Genomic DNA, 19,308 nt, shown 5'->3' with positions numbered 1-19,308 from the left:
TTTTGCCCATGGATTTGAGTAAACTAGCACTATTCTTTGAGAATTTTCCTCACGAAGGAAGAAAAATCGAGGGAAATTGAAGCTTTGAATTATAAATAACCATGCATTGGTGCTTCAAGCCACGCTACTTCCTCGAGCTTTAGGACAAGCTGAGAATAGATGCAACTGAATCTCTGTTACACCACCACACAGTTTGCAACCTGGATTGAAGTCTACAATCTGAACCAGTGGCTAAACTTTCTGTCAACACCCTCCATAAGAAGGTTTTTAGTGTCCAATAAGGACTTGATGAGTTGATTCCAAGTGAAGGTTATAGTGAGTTGGTGAGATGACTCGATGGCTAGTCATGATGTGAATTCTGAAAGAAATGAAGGTAATGTAGCGATGATGGAACAATGTATATAGTATATGTTCTTTGAATTGTGTTAGGTGCCTTGGAGATTTTCAGTGATAGGAGTAAGAGATATGATTGCTACATGTTACTGGCAATGTTGAGCCCGACGCCCAGCTTCTATCTCTTGACAGGAAGAGACCCCGTGATCTTAACAGGCTGCTAGTTAATTTTCAGCCATGGCTACATGTGATCACTGTCATTGCAACAGAATCTACTTCCATGGCTTCTGATACTGGTAGTGAAACAGGAGGAAATTAAAACAGTTGACCTGAGAAGTTATATAGACCAATGAGTGTGATTACTCGTGATTTTTATTTTTTTTTATTTTTGATCCTTGACCTATTGCAAACAGGACATTCATGCTTCAAATTTCAACTGCAGACAATGTTCTTCAATGCACACTCGGCTGTGGATAGAACCAGCTGAAGAATTTTCCCAGTATAATCACAATGGAGACTCTGTGGATGTGACATTTGGTGTGTAGGGACTGAAGGTGTAGAGGTCCTGGTTCGAGTTTTCATAACATTTGTGTCATATGCTCAAGTTGACGAATACTTGTTCCTGGTCCTGTTTACTGAAGGTACAGTCTTCCTTGTTCTTTTATTCTTATTCTCCTTAGCTTCAGCTGCGTCAAATTTGGACTCGCACATCTGTATCACATCTTTAATGCACATTGCATCAGCAATACTTGTTTTTTTGTTCATACCATTAGGGATTCAGTATTACGTACGATCATCTAAAATGAGATGCAGTTCATGGAAAAACGTACCGTGTGTTGGTAAACAGGCTCATATCACAGCTCCGTGAAGGAAATCCATCAGAACTTCCGCATCTGGCTACCTCGACGCATGGTAAGGCTAGAGATGGGACAGGGTCTCGAGGACAACTATGTAGAGTGAATGTTTCTGAACAACCATCTGATCACACCAGAATTTGGTCTAAACTTTCGGGTAATTGTTCAAAGTTTAATTGTAACCTTATATATGTGCCTGAAAATCTGACATCGTTTGACTTCATACAGGAAGTGCAGCAATAAGTGGTAGTGGAGCTGAAGCAAGACAAGCAGAAAGAGATTTCAATGCTAATGAACAGAGGGGAATCCAAAGGATCAGCACAATGCGAATATCGAAAGACACGTCTGCTGGAGAAAATGTTGCTGTGGATCCTTGTCTGTATGCTAACTGTTTCTGTTTGTTTCAGTATGTTACCTTTTCTGGTCTGGTGATTCTTAGAGCTCTCGTTTCTTGAATTGCTAGCGATGGGACCTTACATCTTTCTCTTACGTATGTTTAGCAAGAACACGTCCCAAGTCTTACAGGCCACAGGCTACATTGAGAGCTGGATAGAGTGCAGATGCAGGGTTCAGCCTCAACTAAGGATTTCCTCGTCCCAATACTTTCCTTCTGTTGTCAGTGTCCACAAGTTCTATAAATTTGCTTATCTTCATATTTTTACTAAATGTCAGTTTCTTTACTTTGAACTGACATTTGATGATCTGCCTACTCGAGGCTTGCTACAGGCCAGATCAGTGGAAATATCCAATCTTTTTTTTTTAATCAAAACAATATCGTGTTAGTGATTTGTTTTCTAAATCGAAGCTTGGATTGACTCAGGTCTAACCATGCATAAAACCACCATCCCGCTCCATGTGTTATTCATTGAAAAGCTTGACATGTCCATGCTAGCTTTGTGCTGTGCTGGTGTTGCTCCTCCGTATTATTCTTTGGACACCGACTTTCTAACCGCACAGTTATTGGATCGATCCAACCTTGAAAGTACATGTTGGCTTCCATTAATGTCCTCTTAGCTATAAAACCTCTAGTTTACATGATATTTCTGGGACACGATGTCTGAAAGGACATTTGGATTGGAAGGTGCCAACCTCCATAGGTACTACTACTCTGGCATGTGGGATTGGTGGATGGTTCAAGAACTCACATGGTTCATCATCCATCACAGTGCATTAATTAGATGGCCCCTCTGTTTATCATGTTCACGAAGCAAATCTGAGCATTCATTTTAAATGGAGTTATCTTGCAGCGATATTTAATATTGCCCTTGATTTGATCTTTTGGACTTAGAACAGGAGAAGATTTGCTCACCATGTCAACTATTTTTAACTTTCATTTCTAGGGGCAGATTGACAACAATTATAGTGCATTTGAGCTTGGATTGGCATGATTTGACAGTGCCATTGGTAATGTGATATCAAGCTGTGCTCTAAGAAGATTATGCTATAAATGACTTGGGCATGAAGCGTACATAAAATCTCAGGTATTGGAAGGAGTGTCCTTTCTGATAGACCAGAAGAAGATTCTCAGGGAGGGGGGCACAGTTGTTGCTGTATTAGACTGCTTGTTCATGTTCTTCGCAAAGTAGCTTTTCTGGACTCTCCAGAATAATTACACGCGCTTGTGAGTTTTGGAAACAGATCTTGAGATGTTGCAACTGTGATGTGAAGCTTCAATTCAAGAACCTTACAACCTGGTTTTTTAATCTTTCAAAGATTCCAGAGAAGTTAAATAGTTTTCATTTCTATTCAATGCATCCAGTTCTCAATCACTGCAACTTGGAACCTAACACAAGATGAGTTGTTCATGAATATCTTCGGCACTTCTCCACTGTTCACACACCATAAAAGCATGGCCGTCAGACTTAGCCCAAGGTTTAACTCGATGAAAGACCCAGATCACCAGGCTATTGTGTCAACTCGGGCGTAATTATAAAATAATATTATTTTTTATAAAATTTTAAAAAGAAAATATTTATAATGTTTTAAAAATATAACTTGTATATCATATAGAACTTTATTTTGTTTTAAAAATATAAGAGGTTTTGTTGTATTAATGTGAGGGATATCAATGTGTGGATTATATATGTGTAAAACAAGACGATGAAGAAGAAAAGGAAGAGTTTTTATTTCTAAAAAAAGAATTATATATGTGTAAAATAAAATAAAAATATATATAAATAGAAAAGGCTGGTAAGAGACAGCTGGCATTGGAAAGGTTAGTTCAGGGACGCGCAAACACCGTCCATCATGATCTGTAAAAGGGCCCCGCATTTAACGGCTTCGTTCACGTCACCTTGGCGCCTACCCTGTTGGTTAACGCCGTTTAAGAAAAATTCCTCTAGCCGTTGTTCATTTTGAATGTTGTTTGGCGGGTGGTGAAGTCTCTCCTTCCCTTCGATTTTCCCATTTCAGCGGCCGTTTTGCGTGTAGAATTGCTAGCACAAATTCTTTATGGTAGTGGAAAATGGCTTGGCAATCTAATATTCTCTTAAGCACATGCATTTATTTCTTCATATTTTGTATGAAACAAGTTTGATTAGGAGTGTGGTTGTAGTTATTTTGTAAGTACTTTTTCACTCAAAAAATATGTTAATAGTATTTTTTTATTTTAAAAAATTTATTTTTAAAATTAGTACATCAAAATGATTTGAAAACGTCAAAAAATATATTAATTTAAAAAAAAAAAAATAATTTTTTTTAAAAACACTTTTAAAATGCAGTGCCAAACACACCTGAATTATTTTATTTCCATTTCGCACACAAATTTCTTAGAACATAAAAAAAATACATTTATATCATTAAAAACTTTTTGAAATGTTATTTAATTTAGAACAATAGTCTAAGCTTAAAAAATTCATATATAACTCTTTAAATGATATTTTAGCTAGCATGTCAACTTCATGACTCGAGTTATGAACCCATTTGGTTTAATTGGTTTTTTTTTTTATTATATAATAGAAAATATAAAAATTGATTTATCATCAACCAAATACCAAATGATTAAATTAAATAAAAATTCTTGTATTTAAAGAAGGAACTAGAGGGAAAAAACATGTAAACAAAAGGGCTAAAATTCCTAGCTTGCTTTTTTATTAATATTTAGTCTATTTATTATAATATGACTTAAGTTATGGAACTTATTATGTCAATTTATTTTTTATTATAAAAAATCTAAAAATTGATCTATCATTTAAAATAAATAAAAACTTCACACGTTAAATAATGAAATTAAATAAAAATTAAAAAAATTGAGAAAAAAAAAGGTTTCGCACTAGCTTAGGCTTGTTTGAAAGAGTCAGGCAAGTGGCCCTTGAGGAAGAGCCGCATCTAGCTTATGTATTTTTATTTTTTTTATAAGGGGTGAATGATCCGTTGTTCATCTTTTTTTTTTAGGTCAAGAAAAACAAACAAAAATGACAAATTATTTAGTTATTGTCTCATAGTATAAGTAGTATATGGATGTTAAGAATAGAAAAAACATGTCACTTTATTTTTTAGTTTTAAAAATAAAAAAAAAATCACTTATCTCATAAATATATCATCAATAACAATATAATATTTTGTTTTTTATTAATTAGATCAATATATTTGAAATGCATATCATTTGCACTTAATAGAATTAATGAAACAATATAATATTTTGTTTTTTTATTAATTAGATCGATATGTTTGAAATGGGAATCATTTGCACTTAATAGAATTAATGAATGTGTAATGTTGATAATTGTCAAATAAGATAATTATTTAAAAAGTTCCAAACACGAATAGATAAATTATATTTAAAAAATAAATATTTTTTTTTGTTTTAATTTTTTTTTTTATGTTTATGAATGGTTTTGATACTTTGATGTTAAAAATATTTTTTAAAATAAAAATAAAAAATATATATTATTTTAATATATTTTTAAATAAAATTATTTTTAAAAATTAATATTTAGCATGCTACCAAACACTCTCCAGTACTTGTCTAGAAGAAAAAATCCATTAAGCAAGTGAACAGTTAGTTGACGTTATGTTGATTACTGGGAAGGAAAAACGCGCTTTACATGTATGTTAACGAAAAGCTACTTGATAAAAGTTTTAAGCTCAAAATGGAACTGGGCCATGTGGGAAACAGAAAACGTGTTTCGGTTAAGATTCTTGAACGAGCTTGGAGAATAGATAAGCAATTGGCATTTTATAGCTTTTGCTGGTATATAATTTTTTAATTAATATTTAAAAAAAAAATCAGTGAAACTCGTATAAAATTACAATACATATTAATTAGTTACATTTTCAAATATATAACTGGGGCAAACAAATACTATACATAAAAAAAAAAAAAAAAACTCGGTATATATATTGATTAAAAATAATTAATGAATTATTGTGTCAAATCAAAAGTTATTGAATCAATTCAAATCTATATTTTCAAAAAAAAAAGTAATATCATTTTATTTTTTTTAATTATTTAATTTTAACTTCACCAAAATTTAATTAATTAAACTCCGCGTGTACTAAAGTCTAATGACTATAACTCTAATTTCTCTCAATTTTAATTTCCTTTCTTCCTCCCTCTCTCTCCATACGAACCTACCATAGAAGAAGGAGAGGAAAAGACAAGCAGCCAGGAAGTGCATGTAAATCTCAGCTAAGGACTTAGGAATATGTCCATCTCTACGAGGTTGTCATCTTCATTCTTCCCTTTCATACTTGCTGTCAGTGGGCAAGCATTTAGCTGGGATTTGTTTCTATATTTTTGTCCGAATCCAATGATACTGATATCTTTTCCAATTAACTCTACATTTTTCCCATAATAAATATTTTCATCTTCCTCGTAAAAATAATAATGATAATAATAACAATTAATTATATATTACTTTGATGGATTTTCATAATAAATTTATGATTTTTTTAATACCGCAAAACATAATATTAGTTAGATGACAGAAGTTCTATTTTTTTTATCAAAATTTATTAAAAATATAGTTATAAGATCTCACTTGAAATCGATTTGGTTTATGATCAAGATCAATGGTAGAATAGATTAACTCTAAAATAACATCATTCAAGTAAAAAAAATATTATTCAAAGATTTAGACCAAATTAAAATGACTCATTAAATTAACTCGTTATACAGTCTGAATTTTATAACTATAATTTAAATATTAATGGCATAGCTAAATAGTCTACTTAGTGCTTGATTGAAAATGTTACTGTGACTATTTTTTAAAGTATATTTTGTATTAAAATGTATTAAAATAATATTTTTATTTTTAAAAAATTATTTTTAAGATAAACGTAGTAAAATAATTTAAAACATATAAAAAATTATTTTTAATAAAAAAAATTGAATTTTTGTAAAACAGGGTTTGCGCCCATGTTTCCTTACAGTGACTTAACATTGTTTGAGTGGTAATGACTTTCGTCTTCAATACTTTCATTTCTTTCGATCCATCAATTCAAGCTTAGTTGTAATCCATTAGCAATGATATGTGGTTCTAAGCACGGCAGTATAAGACAATGATAGCATATCTTTAATCTTTCGACCATTTGTATTTGAAATTTATAATTTGACCCAGCATTTCCAAATATTAAAATTAAGTTCCAAACATGCATTCTTGTGTAATCCACACAAAATCGTGAGTTGAACTGTTCTTCTAAAAAAAAAAATAGTTTATTTGTATAGAATATGAATGTACGATGCCAAAAAAAAAAAACATAAAAAGGTCAGATTTCCAGAACTATTAGCTGTCATATTAAACCCAAATATAGCTAGGGCAGGGTTTCTCAGGAAAAAAAATAATAGAGTCGACCGATATAATTTGATTAAAAACTTGAATTATTAATTATTATCCAATTAAAAACTATTAACTTTTTAAATATTTTCAAAACAATATTTCTTAAATTTTTTAAAAAATTAAATTAACACAAATTAATATGTCTAACTCGTGACATAAGCTTTGCACGGGATAAATTGATGTCGGGTTTAGTATATGTTTAACAGTATAATAGAGGTTAATATTACTTTTTAAAGTGTTTTTGTGCTTGGAAATATATTAAAATAATATATTTTTTATTTTTAAAATTTATTTTTAATATCATGATATAAAAATAATTTCTAACAAATAAAAAAATAATAATTTAAAACTAAAACAGATCTTTAAAAAACACTGCAAAACCAAATTCCAAACACCCCGTTATATGCTGACCGGCTGATTGGCCGGTGCCCTATCTTAATCCTTGTAGTTAGTGGCTGCCATGAACTTAGATAAAGCAATGGCAATTTAGTAAATAGAACGCAACATCAAAGTCAATAATGAATAGTTGCCCACTTACTAGTCTTCAACTCGGCAAGCCCTTAGCTGTTGTCTTACCCATGGAGAGAAAAGAATAAAGAAACCTTATAAGCTCGTTGGCACAGACAACAACACAGTACCATCCCTGGAGAGAGAGAAAAGAAGCCCTCAAGAAACCATTAATTCAGGAAAACCTAGCTAGAAAGAGAGTTTCTTTGTCTATATTCCTTTCCAAGAAATGGCAAGGTGGAGTTCTTGGTTCTTGATTTCAGCTACAGTCTTGATCTTGATGGCGATGGGCTTATCATCCACCGTTCAAGGAAGCGGGGATCACCATCTGGGGTGGATTCCTGCCACTAGAACATCAATCTGCAAGGGGTCTATAGCAGAGTGCATGGCTGAGGACGGAGAAGAGTTTGAGATGGACACAGAGATCAACCGGCGTATTTTAGCAACTAGCAGATACATCAGCTATGGTGCGCTTCAGAGGAACAATGTTCCTTGCTCTAGGCGTGGCGCTTCTTACTATAACTGCCAGAGGGGGGCTCAGGCTAATCCTTATAGCCGTGGATGCAGTCGCATTACAAGGTGCAGGAGTTGAATTTTATTTATTTACTGATTTTTTTTACATTTTTTTGCCCTTTTTTAATTTTTTTTAATGGGTTTGATTGTCATACCTGAGGGGAAAAGACAGGGAAAGGAGTCGGTGGTGTTTGGGTCTTCGATGTTATTTGTTGATGGAAAAATTGTTGTCATAACTATATTTGAATGTCTTTGTAAGAGATTATTGTTAAGTATTACTATTATTCTTTTTTCTTCTTCAAATTGTTCTCTCTAATTTTTGCAATGGGAATTTTTGTTTTTTCCAAATTATTCTCTTAGATTTGTTCATTTTGGTGGAAAGATCTGTGGTTTAAGTTTGATTGATTTTAAATTTGGATGTGTAATTTCATACTCTTCAATTCCCTTGGTCAGTTTCTTTTCTCATAAATAACTCTTAATTATTAGAATTGTTGGACAGGGTAGCAATTTATGCCTAGAGATTTTTTTACCAGTGAGTGTTTTTTTGTTTTTCAATCTGAAAATTGATTTTTTTACGTATTTTTGCATATTTTTAATATATTAATATTGTTCCCTGTTTGTTATTATTATTATCATAGAGGGTTTTTTTCATTCTTGGTTCCTTTTTGTTGAGAAATTCTAACATTCTATCGGGACTTGTGCGTGAGCATGAAAATTCTCATAGCTGACTGGTAGCCTTGGGGGTGTTTGGACTTTGGAGTGCGTCTGTGTTTTTTTATATATATATATATAGTTTTATTTGTATGAAAAACAAGAAATAATATGGAAAACTTGATTCAGTACAGTCAAATTTAAATATGATATGTGCAAAGTTATTGAAAAAATTTGTTTTTTTATAACTAAAATGATATATTTTAAAAAGTTCTTTTTGAAAAGAAATTAAAGCCTGAAATGAGCAGGCGAGTCTATTCAACTCACAGCTTTATATTTTAATTAAACCAATTTCTTTTCAAGAGCTTTTATAAAAATAAATAAAGATTGAATTGAGGTATTATAATTATATATGCCTATAATTCATGCGAAATTGAAGCCCTTCACTTGAAGAGTGATCGACTGAATAGCTTGGGTTATTGTCACCTAAGAAAATTAAATGTTTGTTAGCGATGGGTCCGTCCATCCACCCTAAGCTCTCGTAAATCAACCACAAGCCAAACTGCGGTCCCCTTTGCCAAACCACGAAATTCTTTCAAGGATTTTGCTTTTCCATTGTTGGGACTTCATGTTTCAACTTTAGTAAAAGGTTAGAGATTAGTGTTTGTGTGCAATTTCTTCCGGACAGGGCGGCCAAGTCTACAATAGACATGAGTCTAGATAAAAAAAATACAAAAATGAAAAACACCTTGGAGAGACGAGATTCACTCGGTTAAAACCCAACTATTAATTTTTAAATTTTTTAAAATTATTTTTTTATTAAAATAATATTATTTTTGATTTTAAATATTTTTTTTAGATTGAGTTTTCTCACCCTCACCCAGGGTCATGCGTCGCAGCTGAAATTAAAAGTATTCATGGTTGGGTTTTAGATATAACATTCAGTAGAGTTGATGCGTAAATGAGAATTCAATGGATTAGTTGAATTATTGTTATAGTTTTCTATTGAACTCAATTTGAAAATAACATTTGAAGTGATGCAAATATCTAAAGGGGCTTTGGCACGGATGTATTAAGGATTTTTTGGAAAATTAATTTGATACATACATACATACATATATATATATATATATATATATTAACGTGAGTGTCCAGACCAGCTTGCACATACCTTCGACTAATCCACGAATTTGAAGTTAATGATCATGTAAACTTTAAGTGACCATCATATTAGCAATTATAGGGCTCGAACTTGAGATACAAGGGGGGATAAGCTCTTTGAACCCAGGTTTTTATTACTAAGCCACTTACAATATGGTTAAATATTTTTGTATTTGATTGCTACCTGTTCTATCCATTAAATTGTCCATAAAATTAGAGTTAAAAAGGAAAAAATGAGATTACAAGCACTTATTATTTTCCTAAATACCCCTTTCCCCTTCCACTTTTAGATTCATTTTAATATGTTCTTTTTAAACTTGGATAGTATATGTGTTTGTATTAAAATTAAAAAAAAAAAGTCAAATTAAATCTTGTTACCGAATTTTTTTTTTGTTAAGATTTAACAATAAAATAATAAATTGTTAAATTCAAAAGAACTAACCAATACATAAAAACACTAATAATAATTCTTTTTTTTAAACCAAAAACAAGAATCAAATTGTTGATAATTACATTTCCCATAATCACATTTTTAGCCATGCCCTCCCAAAATTAGCATAATAGATAATATTTGGTTGTGTTTGGTTAATGTTCTAAAAATATAAAGATAAATACAAAAAAAACAATAATGTATTTGTTTAAAGAGATACAAATGAAAACAGAGGGTAAAATAAATCTATCTATAAAATATATAGTTTTAGGGTCAATTTTCTATATTCTCATAATATAAAATATATAAAAATATATCTTTTACTATCTTTATACATTTTATCTCGTAACAACAAGTAAACACTACATTACCGAGATATGGTAACCCATGTGGATCTCATATTGTAAAAAAACATTAATTTTTTTTTTTAAAATATTTTTGAAACCAGACGGATTCATCCCTTGTTGCCATTTTTTTTAATGGACATGTGACTGCTGCAATAAGATGGGCTCGCTTTGATGAACGCCAGGTAAAATCATGTCCAAAAAATATATTAGGGCGACACAACACACGTGAGGCCCGACAATCTTCAAGGAGATGACAGCTGACAGATCAATGGATATGCCAGCAGGACACCTTTCTTTGATTTGTTCCTGACATGGTTACAGGAATCCAATCGGACGCGAAATATCTTCTGTTTTTCACCCATATATGTTTTTTTTTTTTTTTTGTGATTTTGAATGTATAAAAATAAAAAAATAATTATTTTTAATATATTTTTAAATAAAAATTTATTTTTAAAAATATTCTACATCACAATATCAAATACACATTAAATCTTATCTGGTCTGGTATCTAATTGAACAGCAGAGTAAATTCTTTATAGCAATTTATAAGATAATAAGTTACTCTAGATTATTATTATTTTTTTTTAATTTAGAATCTAGAATCTAATGGGACTTGAAATATCTTCTGTTTTTCACCTATATATGTTTTTGTTTTATTTTGAATGTATTGATATAAAAAAATTCTAAAAAAAATAATTATTTTAATATATTTTTAAATAAAAAAATATTTTTAATATTAAATACACATTAAATCTTGTCCAGTATCTAGTTGAATAGCAGAGTCTAGATTCTTTATAGCAATTTATAAGATAACAAGTTACTCTAAATTAATTTTTTTTATTAAAATAATAATATTTAGTTTTAACCCCGATAGATTTAACTAAATTATTTGTAAATCTACTGAATCAGTTACCTATTTTATTAGATTAATCTTAAAATAAATTCAAATAAAATTTGACTTGAATTTTTTTATTTTTTGTTACAAAATGACATTGTTTTATTTTATTTTTTTAAAAATGAGGATCTTTTGTAATTCTAACCAAAGTTTATTTTTTTTAAAAAAAACATAATACATGTTAAAAAAGTATTTGAAAATTAACTAATTTGAACACAGCCACTATCATTGTTTTAATTTTTTTTTTCAAATGAGGGCCTTTTTGTAATTCTAACTAAAGTTTAATAAAAAGAATTAAAAAAATAATACAAGTTAAAAAAATATTTAAAAAATAACATATGATTTGAACACAATCACTATCATGAATAATGATTAAAAACATAACCATTGAAAATAACAATTATACATAATTGCTATTGAAAATAGCGGTTGTTTTAAAAGTCCCTTCTAAATAAAATTAACCAACAACTATAAAGTCAATTTTAATATTTATGAAAATTCATTGGTAAAAAATGAAATTCAAGATCTGATGCTCAAGAAATAATGGATCACCAGAGACACTCTTAAGCTCTATTTTTGACATATTTAGTATCACTAGAAAAATCTTGACAGGACGATTATACTCACATTTTGAAATTCAAGACTATCAAATATAGTTGTAATTTGTCCAAGATTTTGTTTTGGGTTAATTATGATCTCATTTAGTGGTTTTTCCAGGTGAGCTTAAAATTGTTTAGAAGAATTTTTTCTTTTCATTTTTTCATTTTTTATTTTTCTCTCTTTTCATATTTCTCTCATGCCATATCACTGTATCTTCTTAACCACTAGATCTTGAATTTTATTTTTTAATCATTCTATCTTTATAAAATTTTGAGTTGATTATTAACAAAGTTAATTATTTTATAAAAGAAAAAACATCATTGCACAATAACTATTTTTAATGATGGTTGTGTGTATAATATATATTGAAAAACATGATATATTTAAGCTGTGTTATTTTTTTATATATATATTTTTTTGTTATATTTCTAAAATTAATTCAAGTCAATCCAGCTCGAAGTTTTGAATAGAATCAAATCATATTCCTAGTAGAGTTTAATTACTCAGTTTTATGGAATACAATAATGTTATCAATAATATAGATCGAACAAATAAATAACACCCGAATTTAATATCAATAAAAACGACCCCCGATCAATTTGATGGAAATTTTTTAAGAATTGAATCAATTTATGGTAAACCAAAAAGCTTACCTTAATAAGCTTTCTAGAAAATTCGACAACAAAGCGTGTCCGTACGATCATTGCCTTCCCATAGCACACAAACTTAGCAACTAAGTTTAGGAGTAAACTGCCCCTTGATGCCAGCTATAATTCCACCAAATCACAACCCTCCACGTGCCAATCCAACTCTCCCCGTAGCCGTCCATTCACACCGATTTCTGTGCTACCCATTTCACACCGAGATCCGTGCCCTTTCCTTAACCCCTTCTATAAATAGAAAAATTCCTTTATGTTATTTTATTTCATCGTCCCGTTTAGAAGCCATAATTTTCTCAACCCGCTTTGATCAATTTTCTTGCAACCTCGTCATGGCTGAAAATGATGTCAACATGCAACAGCAACTGGTAAGGATTTTTTCCTTTTCCTTTTTCTTTTTGTATTTTTGTTGAATTGGGTTTTTTTTTTGGATTTTGTTTTGATTGATTATTTTTAATTTTTTAATTTTTTTGAAATTGGGTTTTTGGGATTTTGTTTTGATTTGAGTTTTTGGAAATTGGGTTTTTGAAGGATAAAGAGGAGGAGGAGAGGAGGCTGAAGTACTTGCAGTTTGTGCAAGTGGCTGCAGTACATGCTGTGTTGACGTTTACAAACCTCTATATTTATGCTAAAGACAAGGCTGGACCGCTGAAGCCCGGCGTGGAGACTGTTGAGGGGACCGTTAAGAGTGTTGTTGGACCTGTTTATGACAAGTTTCGTGAAGTTCCCATTGAGGTTCTCAAGTTTGTTGATCGCAAGGTGAGTTTTTGAGTTTCTTTATGTTGCATGGATGATAGAGATTGTACAATTGCAAGGTGGTGTATGTGGGCTATTGTGTTTTTTGATATGAGATATTATATGCTTTTTAATGCACGTATGATGAAGATCGCACAATTGCAGGGTGATGTACGTGGCCTTGTGCTCTTTTTTCTATACGGGATGCTTTTGTTCTTACAATTTTCTGTTGCTATGTTGGTTGCTTATGATTTAGATGAAAGTGGCATGGTAAGGTTGTTGTGAATTGTGATAGGGTGTGTTATTGAGGGGGTTGAGAAGGATGGGGACTAATCCTAGTTCTTAACGGTTCCAATTTTGTTTTGCTATGTTGATTTCTTATAATTTAGATAAAAATAGTATTGTAAGTTAGATTGTTGTGAATTGTGATAGGGTGAGTGTTGTCAATGAGGTTGAAGAGGATGGACTAATCCTAGGTCTTATTGGTTCCCATTTTTTTGCTGTGTTGATTGCTTATGATGATTTAGATAAGGAAAATAGTTTTCTTTTCATGGCTATAAGCTAATTTATGCTCTTTTTTTTGCCTTCTGGTTAGCCGATTCTTTGCTTATTGTTTCTAATTGAGTTTATGTATGTAATCGTTCTTTCTTTTGTTTGGTCATAAGATAAGATTGAGGGCATGGGAACCAGATTGGTCATTTATAAAGACCTTGTTTTTTGAAAGAAAGAATGTTGTGCCTCTCTGAAGATGCTAGGATTAGTCTATGATCTGATTGTCTGCTTTTCTTTATATACCTTATGGTGATAGAATTGAAATTTTAGGCTTGTTTAATTAATCATACATGGTTTTGGAGGATTTGGTTGTGAATTGAAACCTTCCCTGGTTGCAGGTGGATGAATCTGTCACTAATATGGACAACCATGTGCCCCCACTCGTCAAACAGGTGTCATCCCGAGCACTCTTGGCAGCTCAAAATGCTCCAGTGGCAGCTCGAGCAGTGGCTTCAGAAGTTCAGCGTGCTGGTGTGAAAGAAACCGCCTCCGAATTGGCAAAATCTGTTTACTCCAAGTACGAGCCTACAGCCAAGGAGCTCTACTCCAAGTATGAACCGAAGGCAGAACAAGCTGCTGTCTCTGCCTGGCGCAAGCTCAATCAGCTCCCACTCTTCCCTCAAGTGGCTCAGGTGGTTGTGCCAACTGCTGCCTTTTGTTCTGTGAAGTACAATCAAACCATACTCAGCACTGCAGAGAAGGGATACAAGGTATCCTTGTATTTGCCCCTGGTGCCTACCGAGAAGATTGCTAAGGTCTTTAGCGATGAAGTGCCTGAATCAGCCCCATTGGTTTCCAGCTAGACACAAGTCTGATGTCTGATGCTCTTTACAATTGGGTTGTTAAGTGTGAACGTTTTCTTTTTATTTTTTTGAAACTATCGAGTTAGTTGTATCTGTATATGGAAAGGCATGTCCAGACTTCACGTTTGGATATTTTGTTTTTTGGGTTCTATTTCAATCATGGCAATGGATGCTTTTTCATGTGAATTCCTGAACTTGTCTTCCAATTGCTTGTTTTGTTTTCTCTTCCTTTTCTATATACAGGCAGTCTATTTACTATTTAGCATCTTCAGATCCCATCCCTTAATAGAATCTGCTATCTGCATGTAGGAAAACCCAGCATTCTGTGTACTGATTTAGATGCTTTTTATACAGATTTCTGTGAACGGAACTAATAAATTTGATCATGTGGATACAAATGCTAATCACCTGGAAAAATATTGAGGTGTTCTTTAAATTCTACTGCGATGTTTTTGACTTGCCAGTACATTCTTGCTTGCAGAACCAAAATATGAACTGGTTCTAGGCTTGATTCTCGAGTTATTTTGAATATATTATTTTTATTTAAAAAGTATTTTTTTAAACTTTTCATATATCTAGGCTATTCGAATTTAGCAGATCAATATCAAAGCAATTCAAAATAAAATCCAATTGGATCATCCTATTAGACCATATTTTAAGATGATCAGGAATGCATCGCTTACAGATGATCGGGAATGCATCGCTGACGGATGACGTTAAACTATGGAGAGTAGGGAGTCTTAACTTTTTATCTCCTGAGAGCAATTTGCTCACTGCCCACGCAGAATAAAAATGGGTTCCTTCTAGATGAAAAGAAGGGGACAATGGACATCTAGCATCAAGAATCGCCAAAAAGAATCCTCAAAGAAACCACCAGAAAAACTAACGGTTAATCACTCATTTAGCTTCCACCGCCACACCACTAGCCTTTGAAACCACTGACCTGATGGATTCGACAAGCTAAAGGGAGAGGCTGATATGCCGATGAAGATGCCGTCGTCTCATGAAATCTTTTTTCTGCTTTGTTTTTCACTAAATTGAAAATAAAAGCCCAACCCAATATTGAAATCCACGACCCAAAAAACTACTTGCCAGAAAAAGCCATGCCCAAATTGGTTTGAAGCTACGCTAAAGGAAACGAGACACTGTCAAGCAATGTCATTAAATCTAAACCTAGCTGGATTAGACTAGGTTTTGGTGGGAATTGACGTGATTTAACCTGGTTGATTTAACAGGCTGATTTGTTATCGGTTGACCTGGTTAAAATCTAAATCAGACTTTATTCAAAGGAAATCATTCATCCCGCTTATTATGAAATCTCTCCTTACAGCGTGCTAAACTCTATGTTTGATATCTTGATAAGAAATGCTGCCAGTGATGTACTTCAGCAATGTTTCTAGTGGCACAACTTGTTGTGGACCGAGGGTGTTCATGATCAATGCCATTTGAAGTTGGTTCGACAAATCATACATCCATGAAGAAGCCAATCTTATTATTTAGTGAGAGAACAAGAAAAACACAACAATGGAGGATGAGAAATCATCAAGTCTACTTAACTTCTAATCTCACTCGTTTTCTTTCTTTCTTAGTAGTGCTGCAATAACAACCGCTACTTGCTTCCAGCTCACTCTCTCCTTCTATTTCCTATATTAATTCAGGCTCATCTATTTGGATGTAGGCGAGTAAATTAAGCTGAGAGCAAGAATGGGTCAATGGGGTTGTGAATCCTACCGTCAGATTAGCTGATTGGAGTCATGGATCAGTTGTGTAACGAAGTTAACCCTTCAGTCTGATGGCCCTTATTCATGAAATGGGGTGCTCCATACTTTTTCTTGCAAGAAGGCAGAAATCCTGGGAAATGCTACCTTTTTGAGCCCTCACTTTAGCATGCAAAGCAAGAACCTTGAACTGTTCTTGTTCATTAGTCTACTCTAAACCTTTGGAGAACTTAAGAATCCCTCGCCTTAATTTACTGTTATAGTGAAAATCCTTAGTCAACACAGAAAATTATGTAATATATAATATAATTTTTGAGCATTTGACATGGCACTAGTTTGGTATTTCTGCATCATGAAGGCATGAGCTGGTGTTGTTCATCAATGCAAGAGGCCTGAACACCCATACAGAGTTGTTTATTTGAGGCAGACAGATACATGTATCCATGTATGAATCATTGATAGACTGAACTGTACTCGCGTGTTTATCAATTGGTAAAGGAAGTGCAAATAGTTCAATAAGATAGCTGCAGTCTTTCGTCAATGGATGGGCATCAAACCCCGGGAAAAAAAGATTGTTTTTATTTTATTTTATTTTATTTTTACTGACGACTTGCTGCTTGTTTTATTATCCTTTCCTTAATCATTTTGCAGGTTCCATGCTAGAGAATACCCAGCACATGATAAAGAAATATTTGCATACAGCTTGTGAAAAGTTGTCAAACAGGTAAACTGGTAAAACTTGCATGGAAAAAGTCCACTGGCTGGTACTTGCTAGGAATAACAACTTCAGCCCCTTAATTTCTAAATCTACTGTATTAAATATAACCAACTCAGAATAACAATTTTTCATCCCTTCATTTCCTTTGTTCTTAGTATTGAATAGTGTTTTTTTTTCTTTGTCGACCTTTTAACTTGCACCTGGTGAAGAAAATGATCAAAGAAAGAGAAACAAGATGTTGTGAAGTTTTCAAATCTGTAAGTGCTTGTGCTAACGTCTTTTTTCCCTCTCAGGTTCTACTGTCGCTTATGATGATTCTATGAATTTGCAAAACATTCTCTGGCTGGCTCCTTTGCCAAGCAGTTCCACTAAAGCTTGGGTGGCACCAGGTACCTTTCTCAAATCAAAGAGTATCAAGTTGCTATGTTCTATTACTGTGACAGATCTGGATCCAGAAGCATAAACAGTAATCCTACCTCTCGAGCTCTGCTATTTCTTGTCTTCAACATTTTCAATCACAGTGGAACTCGTGAAAAGTAGCCAGGGTGTGATTTATGATACTGAAGTTGTAGCCTGCATAAATTACTGAGAACAAAATAATATTGTAGTGAATAGCATAAAAGTTAATCCTTTCAGTCATAAGAAGTCTGAACACGCTACATAGGGAGTAGAATATGTGGCTGGAATTCGCTCCATGTTTATTATTCCTCTGGGAACATAAGAAGTTTTTGGTTTTCTTTGATTTATCAAACATAATATCTCTGAGAGTGCCACAGAATTTTATCTATTCTTGTGTCTTTTCTTGTAACTATCTAAGCAAACACTATCATAATCAAGTGGAAGAGCCAGGTCTCATGCCATAAGTACAGCGTAATGCAGTTTGATATTGATTTAACAGGAACCCTCGTTGTGCTGGATGCCCGTCCTGATGGAATCATATACAGAGATCTTATACCTGAATATGTAAATTTTGCGAGGACCATATATGAAGGTTTGAGCTTCATTTTCATTTCTTGTATCTCACAGCTTGCAAAATTCAAATGTCATTGCTTTCTGTCGCTGAAACAAGTTTTAGTAGGATTATTGACACAGATTTCTCCTTGGCAGATGACTTAGGGCATGTTGTGGTTGATGTAAACTTACTTGAATGTTGGAGATACAGTTCCTAACCATCAGATTTTCATATGCTGAAATTTGAAGTCCTGCTTAAGGCAGGCAGCACTTGCTCTCTTTGTTGTCTGACACCGTGGGAAGCGTTTGGGAACGCGGTGCAAACCGCGTTCCCACCAAATTTAAATTTTTTTCGGTGTAGGTGCTCTTTTTCCAGTGGCAGATATTGCGAGGAGCCCCCAAAATGTGATTATCAACAAATGCTTGAGATTCTTGCAGACATCAAGACTCATGAATCCCTAAACACGGTGGCCAATGCTCAAAGTTTCTGGCGCTGACATGGAAATCAAAACTAGATGCAATCTTATATCAATTACCTTGGTGGCGGGGTTTTACACATCTAAAACTGTACATGTTCATTTATTAGCTATAGACTGGAAAGCCATGATCAAGGGCGGAACTAGAATTATTTATTAGGGGGGGTCAAAATTAATATAACAAGATATAATAAATTTGGTATATGAGTTATAAAACAAAACCTACATAATTTAGTTTTATTCAAATAATTTACTACAAACATATAATGATCTTTATATAAGGTAAAAGGTTTGGAGCAATACCAAATTGAGTCAAATCAATGAAGTTAATTTCATCTTTATAATGTATCTATCACTTTAATTTTGTTGGTCTTTATACCTATCAAATATAAACATACAAAGTATATAAGAAACATTAACTAAAACGAAGCATTATTTATGTTTGATAAACTTTGAAATAAAGCAAAAAAATAATAAAAAATGATTCTTACATATTTATTTTAATTGTGCTCGTTGTTTCTTTCATAGAATAGAAATCATTGATTATCATATCAATTGTGAATTTTTCAGCAATTTCTTTTTTTATATAAACAATCAAATAATTTGCAAGAAAATCATTCTCCAT

General features: G+C 32.5%; 3 protein-coding genes across 3 annotated transcripts; all 3 read left to right on the top strand.

Annotated features, from left to right (window-relative positions):
* The first annotated feature begins 367 nt into the window (after nucleotides 1-367).
* LOC118047626 (uncharacterized) lies at nucleotides 368-1,642 on the top strand. The gene is made up of 5 exons (XM_035056967.1): nucleotides 368-373; nucleotides 497-629; nucleotides 879-974; nucleotides 1,147-1,344; nucleotides 1,416-1,642. The coding sequence occupies exons 1-5, from the start codon at nucleotides 368-370 to the stop codon at nucleotides 1,640-1,642; spliced, it is 660 nt and encodes a 219-aa protein (XP_034912858.1).
* A 5,889-nt stretch (nucleotides 1,643-7,531) lies between these two features.
* Nucleotides 7,532-8,290, top strand: LOC118047732 (rapid alkalinization factor). The gene has a single exon (XM_035057100.2). It carries the CDS (start codon nucleotides 7,704-7,706, stop codon nucleotides 8,064-8,066), a length of 363 nt encoding a protein of 120 aa, XP_034912991.1. The 5' UTR covers nucleotides 7,532-7,703; the 3' UTR covers nucleotides 8,067-8,290.
* A 4,583-nt stretch (nucleotides 8,291-12,873) lies between these two features.
* Nucleotides 12,874-15,006, top strand: LOC118047731 (REF/SRPP-like protein At3g05500). The gene is made up of 3 exons (XM_035057099.2): nucleotides 12,874-13,098; nucleotides 13,262-13,489; nucleotides 14,356-15,006. The coding sequence occupies exons 1-3, from the start codon at nucleotides 13,063-13,065 to the stop codon at nucleotides 14,818-14,820; spliced, it is 729 nt and encodes a 242-aa protein (XP_034912990.1). The 5' UTR covers nucleotides 12,874-13,062; the 3' UTR covers nucleotides 14,821-15,006.
* Nucleotides 15,007-19,308: the final 4,302 nt, after the last annotated feature.

The sequence above is a fragment of the Populus alba genome, chromosome 5, assembly GCF_005239225.2.
Source record: "Populus alba chromosome 5, ASM523922v2, whole genome shotgun sequence".
In the NCBI taxonomy this organism is placed as follows: Eukaryota; Viridiplantae; Streptophyta; class Magnoliopsida; order Malpighiales; family Salicaceae; genus Populus; species Populus alba.
The sequence above is the reverse complement of the archived record's forward strand: the minus strand, read 5'-3'. Positions and strand labels throughout refer to the sequence as shown.